The sequence below is a fragment of the Salvelinus alpinus genome, chromosome 2 (assembly GCF_045679555.1).
Source record: "Salvelinus alpinus chromosome 2, SLU_Salpinus.1, whole genome shotgun sequence".
NCBI classification, from domain to species: Eukaryota; Metazoa; Chordata; class Actinopteri; order Salmoniformes; family Salmonidae; genus Salvelinus; species Salvelinus alpinus.
The window spans coordinates 7,007,904-7,027,106 of NC_092087.1; the positions used below are offsets into that span (position 1 = coordinate 7,007,904).

General features: G+C 43.9%; 1 protein-coding gene across 1 annotated transcript in view; it reads right to left on the reverse strand.

Moving 5' to 3' along the window:
• LOC139553244 (dedicator of cytokinesis protein 3-like) overlaps window positions 1-19,203 on the reverse strand; it is a 373,967-nt gene that overhangs the window by 82,179 nt on the left and 272,585 nt on the right. Inside the window, exons 15-22 of the mRNA XM_071365370.1 lie at window positions 16,623-16,748; window positions 15,562-15,579; window positions 8,634-8,758; window positions 7,493-7,655; window positions 6,087-6,193; window positions 1,667-1,838; window positions 1,167-1,264; window positions 990-1,073 (exon numbers count right to left, since the gene is read on the reverse strand). Coding sequence (XP_071221471.1) covers window positions 990-1,073; window positions 1,167-1,264; window positions 1,667-1,838; window positions 6,087-6,193; window positions 7,493-7,655; window positions 8,634-8,758; window positions 15,562-15,579; window positions 16,623-16,748 — 893 coding nt within the window. The remainder of the gene's footprint in view (window positions 1-989; window positions 1,074-1,166; window positions 1,265-1,666; window positions 1,839-6,086; window positions 6,194-7,492; window positions 7,656-8,633; window positions 8,759-15,561; window positions 15,580-16,622; window positions 16,749-19,203) is intronic.

Consider the following 19,203-nt stretch of genomic DNA (forward strand, 5'->3'; position numbering starts at 1 on the left):
CAAGTAATTAAAGAGCAGCAGTAAAATATAACAATATATACAGGGGGGTGCCGGTACAGAGTCAATGTGGAGGCTATATACAGGGTATTACGGTTCAGAGTCAATGTGGAGGCTATATACAGGGTATTACGGTACAGAGTCAATGTGGAGGCTAAATACAGGGTGTTACGGTACAGAGTCAATGTGGAGACTATATACAGGGGGGTGCCGGTACAGAGTCAATGTGGAGGCTATATACAGGGTTTTACGGTACAGAGTCAATGTGGAGGCTATATACAGGGTAGTACTGTACAGAGTCAATGTGGAGACTATATACAGGGTATTACGGTACAGAGTCAATGTGGAGACTATATACAGGGGGGTGCCGGTACAGAGTCAATGTGGAGGCTATATACAGGGGGGTGCCGGTACAGAGTCAATGTGGAGGCTATATACAGGGGGGTGCCGGTACAGAGTCAATGTGGAGGCTATATGCAGGGTATTACGGTACAGAGTCAATGTGGAGGCTATATACAGGGTATTACGGTACAGAGTCAATGTGGAGGCTATATAGAGGGTTTTACGGTACAGAGTCAATGTGGAGGCTATATACAGGGTATTACTGTACAGAGTCAATGTGGAGGCTATATACAGGGTGTTACGGTACAGAGTCAATGTGGAGGCTATATACAGGGTATTACTGTACAGAGTCAATGTGGAGGCTATATACAGGGTATTACGGTAAAGAGTCAATGTGCCGGGGCACCGGTTATTTGATTTGAGGTAATATTTACATGTAGGTAGAGTTATTAAAGTGACTATTCATAGATGACAGGTGATGCACTGTAGCAGCAGATAATGACTGTGCTGGAGAGGAAGACGCCCAGAGTCGTGCCACACTGGAATACACTCACCTAGCTCACAATAACGATCAGGGTCACGAGCGTGCTCAGAGACGCACACACACACATTATGTAAAACAATACAGTCCATTTGAAAAGGTTTCTCACCAGTGACTGGAACACCAGAGGACCATACTTGTCAGTGTTGTCATCCAGGATGGAAAACAGCGTGTCCAAGATGTCTTGAAGAAACTGTAAGATCGAACATGTGTTTTCTTTAGATCACTAGGGCTACAGTTCATAGATCATGTAGATGGTAAAGGTGTATTAGTAAGTATGTCTGACCTTGACAATCTCCTCTCCACTGACGTGACGCAGGCGCCCCAGGATGTCCATCACTCTGTCTGGGTGGGCCTTCCACTTCAACAAGGCAAGCAGGTCCACTATGAATCGGAATTGGAATCAAAAAACGGAATCAAAATCGGGATTGGAATCGAACAAAATCAAAATTAGATCAAGATCAACTTGGCTGACAAAATGGTGGGGAGGGGAGAGGAGAGGAGAGGAGAGAAGAGGAGAAGAGAAGAGAAGAGAAGAGAGGAGAGGAGAGGAGAGAAGAGAGGAGAGGAGAGGAGAGGAGAGGAGAGGAGAGGAGAGAAGAGGAGAGGAGAGGAGAGGAGAGGAGAGGAGAGGAGAGGAGAGGAGAGGAGAGGAGAGGAGAGGAGAGGAGAGGAGAGGAGAGGAGAGGAGAGGAGAGGAGAGGGGAGGAGAGGAGAGGAGAGGAGAGGAGAGGAGAGGAGAGGAGAGGAGAGGAGAGGAGAGGAGAGGGGGGAAAAGAGACCTACCATTCTGTGTGAGCTTGGTGGAGGAGAGCTGTGTGGAGATCCAGAGGGTTTCCTTGGTGCTGCGTTGGAAGATGAGGCTGGAGGGAATGTTGGGACAGCCGTTGTAGTCCTCCTTACAGCAGGGCAGACCCAGGTACAATGCATGGTTACTGAACGTAGCGTTCTCATCACACTGGAGAGAGAGAGATAGAGAGAGAGAGAGAGAGAGAGAGATGTGGGGAAACACTATCAATATGGGGAAACACTGAAGCAATACAAACGCACCCTAAGAACAAAAAAGGAACAGCACATTAGAAATCAGCTGGATGGAATTGAGGAATCCATAGAATCAAACCACTTCTGGGAGAATTGGAATAAATTAAACAAACCTCATCATGAGGAGTTGGCTATCCAAAATGGGGATATGTGGAGAAATCACTTTGCAAACCTCTACAGCAATATAACAAAGAGCCCAGAACAAAAAGATATACAAGAAAAATTACAAATCCTTGAATTAGCAATCAAAGACTATCAGAATCCTGTGGATACCCCAATTACAGAAGAAGAATTATTGGAAAAAATATGCAATCTCCAACCCAAAAAGGCCTGTGGTGCTGATGGGATTTTAAATGAAATGATCAAATATACAGACCACAAATTCAAATTGGCTATACTCAAACTCTTCAACATTATCCTCACTGCAGGTATTTTCCCCGATATTTGGAACCAGGGATTGATCACACCAATCTATAAAAATGGAGACAAATTTGACCCAAATAATTACAGAGGAATATGCGTTAACAGCAACTTGGGGAAAATTCTCTGCAGTATTATAAATAGCAGACTACATCATTTCCTTGACGAACACAACGTCCTGAGCAGAAGCCAGATTGGATTTCTAAAAAATTATCGTACAACAGACCACATTTACACCCTCCACACTCTAATTGATAAACAAGTTAACCAAAACAAAGGCAAAATCTACTCGTGTTTTGTAGATTTCAAGAAAGCATTTGATTCAATTTGGCACGAAGGTCTTTTTTATAAACTAATAGAAAGTGGTATTGGAGGGAAAACATATGATTTTATTAAATCAATGTACACTAAAAACAAATGTGCGGTTAAAATTGGCAACAAGCAAACAGACTTCTTCTCTCAGGGGCGGGGAGTGAAACAGGGCTGCCCAATAAGTCCAACATTATTTAACATCTACATGAATGAATTGGCAAAAACATTAGAAGAATCGACAGCACCTGGTATCACCCTACACAACACTGAAATCAAGTGTCTGCTGTACGCAGATGACCTGGTGCTGCTGTCTCCCACTAAAGAGGGGTTACAGCAACACCTAGATCATCTTCACAGGTTCTGTCAGACTTGGGCTCTGACCGTTAACCTAAAAAAAACAAATATAATGATATTCCAAAAAAGGTCCGGAAATAAGGATGACAAATATAAATTCTATTTGGACACAGTTCTATTAGAACACACCAAAAACTACACATATCTAGGACTAAATATCAGCAACACAGGTAGCTTTCACATGGCTGTGAATGAGCTGAGAGACAAAGCAAGAAGAGCATTCTATGCCATTAAAAGGAACATCAAAATTGAAATTCCAATTAGAATCTGGCTCAAAATTTTTCAATCAGTTATAGAACCAATTGCTCTATATGGCAGTGAAGTATGGGGTCCACTCTCTAATAATGAATTTACTAAATGGGACAAACATCCAATTGAAGTATTGCATGCAGAGTTTTGCAAGACTGTATTGCAAGTACAAAGAAAAACTCCAAATAACGCATGTAGGGCAGAATTGGGCCAATATCCCCTCCTCATTCGAATAGAAAAAAGAGCCATCAAATTTTACAACCATCTAAAAACAAGTGACCCTAAAACATTCCATCACACAGCTCTACAATGTCAAGAGATGAAACCAGAGAAGAGTCCCCTCAGCCAGCTGGTTCTGAGGCTCAGTTCACCAACCCAAACCAACCCCATAGAGCCTCGGGACAGCCCTCAGAAAATCTGGCCCAACCAAATCATCACAAAACAAAAAGAAAAATATATAACCTATTGGAAAGACACCACAAAAAATCAAAGTAAACTTCAATGCTATTTGGCTCTAAACAGACAGTACATGGTGGCAGACTATCTGACCACTGTGACTGATAGAAAACTGAGGAAAACATTGACTAGGTACAGACTCAGTGAGCACAGTCTGGCTATAGAGACCGGTCGTCACAGACAAACCTGGCTGCCCAGGGAGGACAGGCTGTGCTCACTCTGCTCCAGGGGAGAGGTAGAGACAGAAGTGCATTTCCTACTACACTGTGACAAATACTCAGACCTAAGAGCATATTTCTTTCCCAAAATTATAATTCAATACAAAGAATTTGAAACTATAAAAGATGAAGAAAAATTCAAATATTTGTTGGGTGAAAAGCCAAAATGTGCAGTTTTGGCAGCCAAATATGTGTCCTCCTGCCACAGCCTGAGGGACAGCCAGTGAAAAATGCAAAGTAATGTTGATAATATTTCCCATTTAGCTTAGTTTTGTTTTGTCTTTCGTACCAGGTCATGTGTCTTCTCAGTCATGTTGACACTGGTCTACTACTGTTGCTTTAATGTATTGTTGTTCTGATTAATATTGTTGTTGTAGCTGTTATTAATGGTAATCCCATGTCCACTACTACTATTATTATTACTGTTAGTCCCACCATTTATTTATATATAAATATATATATATTTTGTGTATATATATACATATATATTTTATTTAAATTTTTCGATATGTATACTTTGACAATGTAAGTAATAATAACTTGCCATGTCAATAAAGTCAATTGAATTGAATTGAATTGAATTGAGAGAGAGAGAGAGAGAGAGAGAGAGAGAGAGAGAGAGAGAGAGAGAGAGAGAGAGAGAGATAGAGAGAGAGAGAGAGAGAGAGAGAGAGAGAGAGAGAGAGAGAGAGAGAGAGAGAGAGACAGAGACAGAGGCAGAGAGAGAGAGACAGAGGGAGAGAGACAGAGAGACAGAGACAGAGGCAGAGAGAGACACAGAGACAGAGAGACACAGAGACAGAGACAGAGAGACACAGAGAGAGAGAGAGAGAGAGACAGAGAGAGACAGAGAGAGACAGAGACAGAGAGAGACAGAGAGACATAGATCAGGTTGTAGATCTGAGAAAGATGGAATGCTACAGGACTTCACTTTAGCTGAATATTTAACCTGTGTAGAACAACCAGAACACCCCAAACAAAGAAAAACCTAATCACAGAATTTGTGGTCATAGTCTGGCAAATGAAACCGGACACAAAAACTGTCCAGAGAGGACAGACTTTGTCATAACTGATTGTGACAGATTGTGATGGAGACAGAGAGACTGAGAGACTGAGAGACTGAGAGACAGAGGGACAGAGAGACAGATTGTGATGGAGACAGAGAGACAGAGAGACTGAGAGACAGAGGGACAGAGAGACAGATTGTGATGGAGACAGAGAGACAGATTGTGGAGGGGACAGAGAGACAGAGAGACAGAGAGACAGAGGGACAGAGGGACAGAGAGACAGATTGTGATGGAGACAGAGAGACAGATTGTGAGTGGAGACAAAGAGACAGAGAGACAGATTGTGGTGGAGACAGAGAGACAGAGAGACAGATTGTGGTGGAGACAGAGAGACATATTGTGAGTGGAGACAGAGAGACAGAGAGACAGATTGTGGTGGAGACAGAGAGACAGAGAGACAGATTGTGATGGAGACAGAGACAGAGACAGAGAGACAGATTGTGGTGGAGACAGAGAGACAAAGAGACAGATTGTGATGAAGACAGAGAGACAGATTGTGGTGGAGACAGAGAGACAGAGACAGAGAGACAGATTGTGATGGAGACAGAGAGACAGATTGTGATGGAGACAATAAGACAGAGAGACAGATTGTGGTGGAGACAGAGAGACAGATTGTGATGGAGACAGAGAGACAGATTGTGGTGGAGACAGAGAGACATATTGTGATGGAGACAGAGAGACAGATTGTGGTGGAGACAGAGAGACAGATTGTGATGGAGACAGAGAGACAGATTGTGGTGGAGACAGAGAGACAGATTGTGATGGAGACAGAGAGACAGATTGTGGTGGAGACAGAGAGACAGATTGTGATGGAGACAGAGAGACAGATTGTGATGGAGACAGAGAGACAGATTGTGATGGAGACAGAGAGACAGATTGTGGTGGAGACAGAGAGACAGATTGTGGTGGAGACAGAGAGACAGATTGTGGTGGAGACAGAGAGACAGAGACAGAGAGACAGAGACAGAGAGACAGAGACAGAGAGACAGAGAGAGAGAGACAGAGAGACAGAGACAGAGAGACAGAGACAGAGAGACAGAGACAGAGAGACAGACAGAGAGAGACAGAGAGAACAGCCTCCTGACTAACCTTGTACACAAAGAGCTCGTGACTCTCGTCTGACAGCGTTGTCCCGTCCTCTCTCATCAGTGGTGTGAAGGCAAAACCAAACAGCTTCTTCTCCCCCTTGTCTTTGGCTATAGAGAAGAGAGGAAGAACAGAGAGAGACAGTCATTCATTTGGTCTCTGTACCCCAGCCGTCCGCCTTACAGAGTTGGCTTCAGTACCAAAGCTGCAGGTCTGGTGACAAGGCTAGCATAAAGGAAAAACAATACTATTGCTACCCAATAAGAACTACTGAAGTGAATCTTCAAATTCAAGAGTCGCTGAACATTTTCTCTTGACCATGACAGTACCTAGCAGAACCACTTGAAGGAACATTACAACAAAAGAGTTGTACAGTACATACCGATCTAGAGACCAGGCAGGTACTCACTGGAGCAGTGTCTGAATGTAGAGACCAGGCCGGTACTCACTGGAGCAGTGTCTGAATCTAGAGACCAGGCCAGTACTCACTGGAGCAGTGTCTGAATGTAGAGACCAGGCCAGTACTCACTGGAGCAGTGTCTGAATCTAGAGACCAGGCCAGTACTCACTGGAGCAGTGTCTGAATGTAGAGACCAGGCCGGTACTCACTAGAGCAGTGTCTGAATGTAGAGACCAGGCCAGTACTCACTGGAGCAGTGTCTGAATGTAGAGACCAGGCCGGTACTCACTAGAGCAGTGTCTGAATGTAGAGACCAGGCCAGTACTCACTGGAGCAGTGTCTGAATGTAGAGACCAGACCGGTACTCACTAGAGCAGTGTCTGAATGTAGAGACCAGGCCGGTACTCACTAGAGCAGTGTCTGAATGTAGAGACCAGGCCAGTACTCACTGGAGCAGTGTCTGAATGTAGAGACAAGGCCGGTACTCACTGGAGCAGTGTCTGAATGTAGAGACCAGGCCGGTACTCACTGGAGCAGTGTCTGAATGTAGAGACCAGACCGGTACTCACTGGAGCAGTGTCTGAATGTAGAGACCAGACCGGTACTCACTAGAGCAGTGTCTGAATGTAGAGACCAGGCCAGTACTCACTGGAGCAGTGTCTGAATGTAGAGACCAGACCGGTACTCACTGGAGCAGTGTCTGAATGTAGAGACCAGGCCGGTACTCACTAGAGCAGTGTCTGAATGTAGAGACCAGGCCAGTACTCACTGGAGCAGTGTCTGAATGTAGAGACCAGACCGGTACTCACTGGAGCAGTGTCTGAATGTAGAGACAAGGCCGGTACTCACTGGAGCAGTGTCTGAATGTAGAGACCAGGCCGGTACTCACTGGAGCAGTGTCTGAATGTAGAGACCAGACCGGTACTCACTGGAGCAGTGTCTGAATGTAGAGACCAGACCGGTACTCACTGGAGCAGTGTCTGAATGTAGAGACCAGGCCGGTACTCACTGGAGCAGTGTCTGAACTCGAAGCGTAGGTGTGATCCTCTGAAGCGGTCTATGGGGATGGGCAGTTTAACCACCTCGCTCCATCGGGGGCTGTTGTTGTGGTAGAGGACGAAGGAGCGATGTTCACTGATGTGGGGCTCACCACTGCCCAGGCTGATACAGTCCTGAGAAGAACAGGCAAGTACATTTTGATACAGACACACACGGACAGCATACAATTATTTAGATTGTTTCACATACAGGACCAGTCAAAAGTGATTATGTAGGCCATGGAAGAACTGGGACATGTTCAGCTTCCAGGAATTGTGTACAGATCCTTGTGACATTGGGCCATGTATTATCATGCTGAAACATAAGGTGATGGCAGCGGGGATGAATGGCACGACAATGGGCCTCAGGATCTGGTCACGGTACCTCTGTGCATTCAAATTTTCATTGATAAAATGCAATCGTGTTTGTTGTCCGTAGCTTATGCCTGCTCATACCATAACCCCACCGCCACCATGGGGCACTCTGTTCTGTTACGCCCTGACCTTAGAGATCCTTTTTATGTCTCTATTTGGTTTGGTCAGGGTGTGATTTGGGGTGGGTATTCTATGTTCTTTAGTTCTATTATTTGTATTTCTATGTTTTGGCCGGGTAGGGTTCTCAATCAGGGACAGCTGTCTATCGTTGTCTCTGATTGAGAACCATACTTAGGTAGCCCTTTTTCCCACCTGTCTTTGTGGGAGGTTAACAGACCTTCCTATAGTCAGCATGCCAATTGCACGCTCCCTCAAAACTTGAGACATCTGTGGCATTGTGTTTTAGAGTGGCCTTTTAATGTTCCTAGCACAAGGTGCACCTGTGTAAATATCATGCTGTTGAATCATCTTCTTGATATGTCACACCTGTCAGGTGGATGGATTATCTTGGCTAAAGAGAAATGCTCACTAACAGGGACGTAAAGAAATGTGTGTACAACATTTTAGAGAAATACATTTTTTGAGCGTATGGAACATATCTGGGATCTTTCATTTCAGCTCATGAAACATGGGACCAACACTTTACACGTTACGTGTATATATTTTTAGATTAGTGTATAAAACATATTCGTAATGTCACCTGACATTTTACGGTCGTCAGGGGAAAAAAAAACCTACTTTGAGTATCTCTCCGTCTGCGTAGAGCACGTAGACGGACACCTCGATGTTCTTCTGGACACTCTTGCCTCCCCTCTCAAAGTCTCCTCTCTCCAAGGTGAGGTACAGGTCGTTACGGATGTCACCTGGGGAGATTAGACACACACACACAATTTACATCAAGGGGCTCAACTTTGTTCGCATCAACAATGGGTTGTTGTTATAAAAAAAAATGACTGAAATTAATTGACTTTCGGGTAGTTTGGTTGGTCAAAGTAGCATCTGTTGGATATTAGTAGTATCTGTTGGACAGTAGTAGTATCTGTTGGATAGTAGTAGTATCTGGTGGATAGTAGTAGTATCTGGTGGATAGTAGTAGTATCTGTTGGATAGTAGTAGTATCTGGTGGATAGTAGTAGTATCTGTTGGATAGTAGTAGTATCTGTTGGATAGTAGTAGTATCTGTTGGATAGTAGTAGTATCTGGTGGATAGTAGTAGTATCTGTTGGATAGTAGTAGTATCTGTTGGATAGTAGTAGTATCTGGTGGATAGTAGTAGTATCTGTTGGATAGTAGTAGTATCTGGTGGATAGTAGTAGTATCTGGTGGATAGTAGTAGTATCTGGTGGATAGTAGTAGTATCTGTTGGATAGTAGTAGTATCTGGTGGATAGTAGTAGTATCTGTTGGATAGTAGTAGTATCTGGTGGATAGTAGTAGTATCTGGTGGATAGTAGTAGTATCTGGTGGATAGTAGTAGTATCTGTTGGATAGTAGTAGTATCTGTTGGATAGTAGTAGTATCTGGTGGATAGTAGTAGTATCTGTTGGATAGTAGTAGTATCTGGTGGATAGTAGTAGTATCTGGTGGATAGTAGTAGTATCTGGTGGATAGTAGTAGTATCTGGTGGATAGTAGTAGTATCTGTTGGATAGCAGTAGTATCTGGTGGATAGTAGTAGTATCTGTTGGATAGTAGTAGTATCTGGTGGATAGTAGTAGTATCTGGTGGATAGTAGTAGTGTCTGGTGGATAGTAGTAGTATCTGTTGGATAGTAGTAGTATCTGGTGGATAGTAGTAGTATCTGGTGGATAGTAGTAGTATCTGTTGGATAGTAGTAGTATCTGGTGGATAGTAGTAGTATCTGGTGGATAGTAGTAGTATCTGGTGGATATTAGTAGTATCTGTTGGATAGTAGTAGTATCTGTTGGATAGTAGTAGTATCTGTTGGATAGTAGTAGTATCTGGTGGATAGCAGTAGTATCTGGTGGATAGTAGTAGTATCTGTAAGACGTGACGCGTTGGATATTTGTATTTGAACGAAATCCCCCGTTTCTGTCTATGACATAACAGTGATTCCGGCTGGTAGAGAGAGGCTGTGAGAGTAGAGTTTATACCCAGATCTTCCACCTCCAGAGCCCCATCCCTCTCCTTCACCCCCCGCCCCCCAAAACATGACCTTTTCCCTGGGTAAACACTCAGCTAACTGGCCTATCTCCACCAGCCCCCTGGATGTGCTGCTAGATGCCTAAACACATCATCGATCTTTTCGAAACTGTTGACCTATTTACCCGTACACACACACACGCGCCAACACACACACACACACACACACACACACACACACACACACACACACACACACACACACACACACACACACACACACACACACACACACACACACACACACACACACACTCCTTCCTATTCAGAGTGATACCCAGTGCTCTCATTTCTCATTTTTTTGTCCTGGTTCTAAAGCTTAAGAGTATTTTTTGACTGTTAAATTGAATGCTGAACGCTCAATCCATCATTGCCTATGGGTGAGTTTTAACCAAGAGCATCGACTGTTGGGACTACGATGTGTATGTGGATATTGTACAGTAACGTCTAAGAAGCTTCGGATCCTAAAAAGGAGATATTACGAAGAGTAAAACATCTCTATATCTCCATGATGTTATTAAATACTGCATCAATGAATATTCTGCCCTAGATAATGTGTTTTTTTAGGAGACGCTTTCCCTTCCTCAGAACTCAGTGAGTCTGCTGCTGTTCGTTCTGCACGGTACTAACCATTAATATTGAATAGCTGGGAACAGCGAGCAACCATTGTCTTTAAGAGGAACGGTGTGTATTGATTGATGGGCTGTATCACAGACTGATTGTACAGTAAGAGGTGTTTTACATGTGTGTTAGTGTACTCCCTCCCTCCATGTGTGTTTCTCAAGTAGCGAACGTCACAGAAAACCCCTTTTAGATATTTTAGGGATGTATTAAAGATGACTACAGTTTAACTACATTATTACAGTAATATAACTACAGTTTAACTACATTATTACAGTAATATTACTACAGTTTAACTACATTATTACAGTACTATTACTACAGTTTAACTACATTATTACAGTAATATTACTACAGTTTAACTACATTATTACAGTAATATAACTACAGTTTAACTACATTATTACAATAATATTACTACAGTTTAACTACATTATTACAGTAATATTACTACAGTTTAACTACATTATTACAGTAATATAACTACAGTTTAACTACATTATTACAATAATATTACTACAGTTTAACTACATTATTACAGTAATATTACTACAGTTTAACTACATTATTACAATAATATTACTACAGTTTAACTACATTATTACAGTAATATAACTACAGTTTAACTACATTATTACAGTACTATTACTACAGTTTAACTACATTATTACAGTAATATTACTACAGTTTAACTACATTATTACAGTAATATTACTACAGTTTAACTACATTATTACCGTAATAGTACTACAGTTTAACTACATTATTACAGTAATATTACTACAGTTTAACTACATTATTACAGTAATATTATTACAGTTTAACTACATTATTACAGTAATATTACTACAGTTTAACTACATTATTACAGTAATATTATTACAGTTTAACTACATTATTACAGTAATATTACTACAGTTTAACTACATTATTACAGTAATATTAATACAGTTTAACTACATTATTACAGTAATATTAATACAGTTTAACTACATTATATCTCTCGTTGTCTCTCTGTTGTGCGCTCTCTCTCTCTCTCTCTCTGGTCTCTCTGTCTGTTCTCTGTTCTCTCTCTCTGTTCTCTGTTCTCTCTCTCTGTTCTCTCTCTCTGTTCTACGTTCTCTCTCTCTGTTCTCTCTCTATGTTCTCTCCTCTCTTGCTCTTTCTCTCTTCTCTCGCTCTCTTTATTTAGCTTTCCCCAGCCCCACTCCCTCTAACTCACTGCCTCTCTGTTTCTCCCCCTCTCTCTTACTTTGCTCTCTCTCCAAACACCCATCAAATCCATTTAAGGACATCCCTGACGGCCAAACCCTCCCCTAACCCGGACGACGCTGGGACAATTGTGCGCCGCCCCATGGGTCTCCGGGTCGCAGCCGGCTGCGACAGAGCCCGAACTCAAACCAGGATCCTCTAATGGCACAGCTAGAATCTGCGATGCAGTGCCTTAGACCACCGCGCCACTCGGGAGGCCCTCTGTGTGTGCGTCCTAAATGGTACCCTATTCCCTATATAGTGCACTACTTTTAACCAGAACCCTATGGAACCCTATTCCCTATATAGTGCACTACTTTAGACTAGAACCAGATGATATGTGGCTGCAATCACACGGTGAATCGATGGTATCTGGGTCTTAGTAGATCGGACCCCATTAAAGCTTTACTTTCCCATTAGCTGCCCATGACACACACACACACACACACACACACACACACACACACACACACACACACACACACACACACACACACACACACACACACACACACACACACACACACACACACACACACACACAAACATGGATTATTTCAGGTTATTTTACAGTAGCAGGATGGAGTCAGTCAGACACTACTGAAACATGACTTGTTGAGTACCAGGCTAGACGTGTCCATGTAGGGCTGACTGACAGTGTAAGAATGACGAATGGGTTTCAATTTATGATGTTCTGCACGCTACACTCGGACCCTTTTTTTTATACACCTTAAATGACACAACTAAATCTAACTGCCTGTAGCTCAGGCCCTGAAACAAGGATATGCATATTCTTGGTACCATTTGAATGGAAAAACTTTGAAATGTGTGGAAATGTGAAAGGAATGTAGGAGAATATAACGCATTAGATCTGGTAAAAGATAATACAAAGAAAAATAATTTAATTAATAATTTAATAATTTAATTTAAAAAAAATAATTGTACCATCTTTGAAATGCAAGATTAAGGCCAAAATGTATTATTGCAGCCCAGGCGCAATTTAGATTTTGGCCACTAGATGGCAGCAGTGTAGTGCACAGTTTTAGACTGATCCAATGAACAATTGCATGTCTGTTCAAAATGTAGTATCAAGACTGCCCAAATGTGCCTAATTGTTTTATTGATACATTTTCAAGTTCATATTTATTTGTGCATTCTCATCAAACTATAGCATAGTATTATTTCACTGTAATAGATACTGTAAATTGGACAGTGCAGTTAGATTAACAAGAATTTAAGCTTTCTGTCCATATCAGATATGTCTATGTCCTGGGAAATGTTCTTGTTACTTACAACCTCATGCTAATCACATTAGGCTACGTTAGCACAACCGTCCCGCGGGGGGGGGGGGGGGGGGGGGACACCGATCCCGTAGAGGTTTTAACCGTCTCAGCTGAAGACTAGGCATTAGTTCTTTAGGGCTCACGTAACATTACTCATCACACAAGGTGGTTCACTGAATCGCTAAGCAAGGAGTCAGTCAGACAGAGCAATGTAGAGGAAGAGTCAGCCAGACAGAGCAATGCAGAGGAAGAGTCAGGCAGACAGAGCAATGTAGAGGAAGAGGCAGGCAGACAGAGCAATGTAGAGGAAGAGTCAGCCAGACAGAGCAATGCAGAGGAAGAGTCAGCCAGACAGAACAATGCAGAGGAAGAGTCAGCCAGACAGAGTAATGTAGAGGAATAGTCAGCCAGACAGAACAATGCAGAGGAAGAGTCAGCCAGACAGAGCAATGTAGAGGAAGAGTCAGGCAGACAGAGCAATGCAGAGGAAGAGTCAGCCAGACAGAGCAATGTAGAGGAAGAGTCAGCCAGACAGAGCAATGTAGAGGAAGAGTCAGCCAGACAGAGCAATGTAGAGGAAGAGTCAGCCAGACAGAGTAATGTAGAGGAATAGTCAGGCAGATAGAGCAATGTAGAGGAAGAGTCAGCCAGACAGAGCAATGTAGAGGAAGTCAGCCAGACAGAGCAATGTAGAGGAAGTCAGCCAGACAGAGCAATGTAGAGGAAGAGTCAGGCAGACAGAGCAATGTAGAGGAAGAGTCAGCCAGACAGAGCAATGTAGAGGAAGAGTCAGGCAGACAGAGCAATGTAGAGGAAGAGTCAGCCAGACAGAGCAATGTAGAGGAAGAGTCAGCCAGACAGAGCAATGTAGAGGAAGAGGCAGGCAGACAGAGCAATGTAGAGGAATAGTCAGCCAGACAGAGCAATGTAGTCGAAGAGTCAGCCAGACAGAGCAATGTAGAGGAAGAGTCAGCCAGACAGAGCAATGTAGAGGAAGAGTCAGCCAGACAGAGCAATGTAGAGGAAGAGTCAGCCAGACAGAGTAATGTAGAGGAAGAGTCAGCCAGACAGAGCAATGTAGAGGAAGAGTCAGCCAGACAGAGCAATGTAGAGGAAGAGTCAGCCAGACAGAGCAATGCAGAGGAAGAGTCAGCCAGACAGAGCAATGTAGAGGAAGAGTCAGCCAGACAGAGCAATGTAGAGGAAGAGTCAGCCAGACAGAGCAATGCAGAGGAAGAGTCAGCCAGACAGAGCAATGTAGAGGAAGAGTCAGGCAGACAGAGCAATGTAGAGGAAGAGTCAGCCAGACAGAGCAATGCAGAGGAAGAGTCAGGCAGACAGAGCAATGCAGAGGAAGAGTCAGGCAGACAGAGCAATGTAGAGGAAGAGTCAGCCAGACAGAGCAATGTAGAGGAAGAGTCAGCCAGACAGAGCAATGTAGAGGAAGAGTCAGGCAGACAGAGCAATGTAGAGGAAGAGTCAGCCAGACAGAGCAATGTAGAGGAAGAGTCAGCCAGACAGAGCAATGTAGAGGAAGAGTCAGCCAGACAGAGCAATGCAGAGGAAGAGTCAGCCAGACAGAGCAATGTAGAGGAAGAGTCAGCCAGACAGAGCAATGTAGAGGAAGAGTCAGGCAGACAGAGCAATGTAGAGGAAGAGTCAGGCAGACAGAGCAATGTAGAGGAAGAGTCAGCCAGACAGAGCAATGTAGAGGAAGAGTCAGGCAGACAGAGCAATGCAGAGGAAGAGTCAGCCAGACAGAGCAATGTAGAGGAAGAGTCAGGCAGACAGAGCAATGTAGAGGAAGAGTCAGCCAGACAGAGCAATGTAGAGGAGGAGTCAGCCAGACAGAGCAATGTAGAGGAAGAGTCAGCCAGACAGAGCAATGCAGAGGAAGAGTCAGCCAGACAGAGCAATGTAGAGGAAGAGTCAGCCAGACAGAGCAATGCAGAGGAAGAGTCAGCCAGACAGAGCAATGCAGAGGAAGAGTCAGGCAGACAGAGCAATGTAGAGGAAGAGTCAGGCAGACAGAGCAATGTAGAGGAAGAGTCAGCCAGACAGAGCAATGCAGAGGAAGAGTCAGCCAGACAGAGAAATGTAGAGGAAGAGTCAGGCAGACAGAGCAATGCAGAGGAAGAGTCAGCCAGACAGAGCAATGCAGAGGAAGAGTCAGCCAGACAGAGAAATGTAGAGGAAGAGTCAGGCAGACAGAGAAATGTAGAGGAAGAGTCAGGCAGACAGAGTAATGTAGAGGAAGAGTCAGCCAGACAGACTAATGCAGAGGAAGAGTCAGCCAGACAGACTAATGCAGAGGAAGAGTCAGGCAGGGGCACAGAGGGGCGGCACTTACACCAATTTACCTCCGTCTCTATGGTGAGGGGAGGGCAGGGAGGAAGGGCCAGATGGACAGCAGGGAAGAGGGGCCAGATGGACACCGGGGAGGAGGGGCCAGATGGACACCAGGGAGGAGGAGCCAGAATGACACCGGGGACACAGAAAGAGACACAGTAACACATGAAAAAAAAAGCAAACTACAGAATGACGGCTGTTGAAAGAGACTACTCTTACCACTTCAATAGGGCCATGCTAAATGTAACTATAGCTAGCTTGTAGCATGTAGCTTATTAGCATGTAGCATGATAAAGTGCGTGGAAAAATAAACATTTATAAATCTATGAATAGTGAACCATCCTCTCTGACCTATTAGTTACCCAGACCTACTGAGGTATTGGCTTTCCACTTCAACGTGGGGGGATTTGAGTGTAACACAATGAGGACAGCTGGGAAGCAGATCCTGAGTGTAACACAATGAGGACAGCTGGGAAGCAGATCCTGAGTGTAACACAATGAGGACAGCTGGGAAGCAGATCCTGAGCGTAACACAATGAGGACAGCTGGGAAGCAAATCCATCGTTTCAATTATAAAGATGGACTGGAGCTGAACTGTTCACACTAAAACTAACCAATAACGAGATGCAATAATGGAATGAGGATTTAGAAGCTGAGTGGAATATCGATTTTTGTGTGTGTGTGGGGGGGGGGGGGGTTTAAAGTGCAGACAACATCAATCCCTAGAGGAATGTGGACCACAACAGTGCACGTGACTGACGGACGAAAGGATGGACAAACAGATAGACAGGCCCAGAGTAGGGTTCAGAGTTTTTCCTGGTCAGGTCACATGGTCAGAAGAAAACTTCCTGATCCTATTGCTGTTTACCTAGAGAGAGCAGAGCCAGGTGTACACCGCCCTGTACATTACACCTGCCCATTGACACTCTTCAGCCCTGACTTCCACAGAAATACTGATTCTGCGCTAGTGTGCACCGCTGGAACCTTCATAGTATTTGTCCTTAGATTGTCCTAATAAAGTTGTATTTGATTTGAATTAAACTCCAGCAGCCCAGCTCTCACCTGGCATGATGACATCGGGGAAACCCAGCTTGCGTGTCAAGGCCACGCCTCTATTGAAGATCATTGGGTTCTCTCTCCTTATCTGTTCCATCTCTCCTCGCAGCAGCTGGAGAGAGATGATCAGACCTAACGAGTAGAAGACAGAGAGATAATCAGACCTGAGTAGAAGAAGACAGAGAGATGATCAGACCTGAGGAGAAGAAGGCAGAGATAATCAGACCTGAGGAGAAGAAGACAGAGAGATAATCAGATCTGAGGAGAAGAAGACAGAGAGATAATCAGACATGAGGAGAAGAAGACAGAGAGATAATCAGACCTGAGGAGAAGAAGACAGAGAGATAATCAGACCTGAGAAGAAGACAGAGATGATCAGACCTGAGGAGAAGAAGACAGAGAGATGATCAGACCTGAGGAGTAGAAGACAGAGAGATGATCAGACCTGAGGAGAAGAAGACAGAGAGATAATCAGACCTGAGTAGAAGAAGATAGAGAGATGATCAGATCTGAGGAGAAGAAGACAGAGAGATAATCAGACATGAGGAGAAGAAGACAGAGAGATAATCAGACCTGAGGAGAAGAAGACAGAGATGATCAGACCTGAGGAGAAGAAGACAGAGAGATAATCAGACCTGAGTAGAAGAAGACATAGAGATGATCAGACCTGAGTAGAAGAAGATAGAGAGATGATCAGACCTGAGTAGAAGAAGACAGAGAGATGATCAGACCTGAGTAGAAGAAAGAGAGATGATCAGACCTGAGGAGAAGAAGACAGAGAGATGATCAGACCTGAGGAGAAGAAGACAGAGAGATGATCAGACCTGAGGAGTAGAAGACAGAGAGATGATCAGACCTGAGGAGTAGAAGACAGAGAGATGATCAGACCTGAGAAGAAGAAGACAGAGAGATGATCAGACCTGAGAAGAAGACAGAGAGATGATCAGACCTGAGTAGAAGAAGACAGAGAGATGATCAGACCTGAGTAGAAGAAGATAGAGAGATGATCAGACCTGAGTAGAAGAAGACAGAGAGATGATCAGACCTGAGTAGTAGAAGACAGAGAGATAATCAGACCTGAGAAGAAGACAAGAGAGATGATCAGACCTGAGTAGAAGAAGACAGAGAGATGATCAGACCTGAGTAGAAGAAGATAGAGAGATGATCAGACCTGAGGAGAAGAATACAGAGAGATGATCAGACCTGAGGAGAAGAAGACAGAGAGATGATCAGACCTGAGGAGTAGAAGACAGAGAGATGATCAGACCTGAGGAGTAGAAGACAGAGAGATGATCAGACCTGAGAAGAAGAAGACAGAGAGATGATCAGACCTGAGAAGAAGACAGAGAGATGATCAGACCTGAGTAGAAGAAGACAGAGAGATGATCAGACCTGAGTAGAAGAAGATAGAGAGATGATCAGACCTGAGTAGAAGAAGACAGAGAGATGATCAGACCTGAGTAGTAGAAGACAGAGAGATAATCAGACCTGAGAAGAAGACAAGAGAGATGATCAGACCTGAGTAGAAGAAGACAGAGAGATGATCAGACCCACTGGGCACAGACGTCAATTCAACATCTTTTCCACGTTGGTTCAACGTAATTTCATTGAGATGACGTGACAACAACGTTGATTCAATCAGTGTGTGCCCAGTGGGGACCTAGCACGACGACGACGAAGACGAAGATGAAGAATCTCCTCAGGCCCTTTTCCTGTTAAGATCTGATCAGACCCGGGATGGAGAGGGGACAACAGACAAGACAGTTTCACTTAATTTCATATTAGAAAACGTTGTCATGATTGGTGTTTTTCTGGCGGCAAATTACCAGACATTTAGAGATGGTGCCAGCATAGATTAATAATGTAACTGAGCCCTGCAGCGACTTCCCCACTACTGCAGACACTACGCCATTCTGCTATTACTAAAACACTACCACTAGTGTGTGTGTGGGACAGGGGGTATGGCGTGTGTTAGCGTGTGTGTTAGCGTGTGTGTTAGCGTGTGTGTTAGCGTGTCAGTGCATATGAGTGTGTGTAAGACTACATGCGCCTCTTCCCCTTAACACCACATCCCCTACTAGTAGTGTACTTTTAATATAGAAAATACATTCTCATTCTGCCTGCCATTCTCAGGCTTTTTGCAATCATTGAAAGCACGAAAGCCTGAGGTAATGTCTCTGCAGTAGTTAAAAGTTTCATACATATTGCATGTGTCCCTGAGGACGCTAACAGCTAACAGCTAACAGCTAACAGCTAACTAACTCTGAGCAGCAGCAGAAACTCCCGAGGATGTACGGTGCTGAGGAGAAAGGGGAGCTTTCTGTTTCAATCTAAAAATGGAGAAAGATCCTCGCAAATCCGATCTGCACTGGGTAAAAAAATAATGAGCCACTATATCAGCAGCTATAATTGTAAGATGAACCGTTAGATAGAAACCAGTCAGACCTTGTCCAAGTACACTGTGACGTGGAACGGTGTGTTATGGGTAGACGGAGACTACAGTTATGAGGTAAACTGTGTGTTATGGGTAGATGGGGACTAAGGTTATGAGGTAAACTGTGTGTTATGGGTAGACAGAGACTACAGT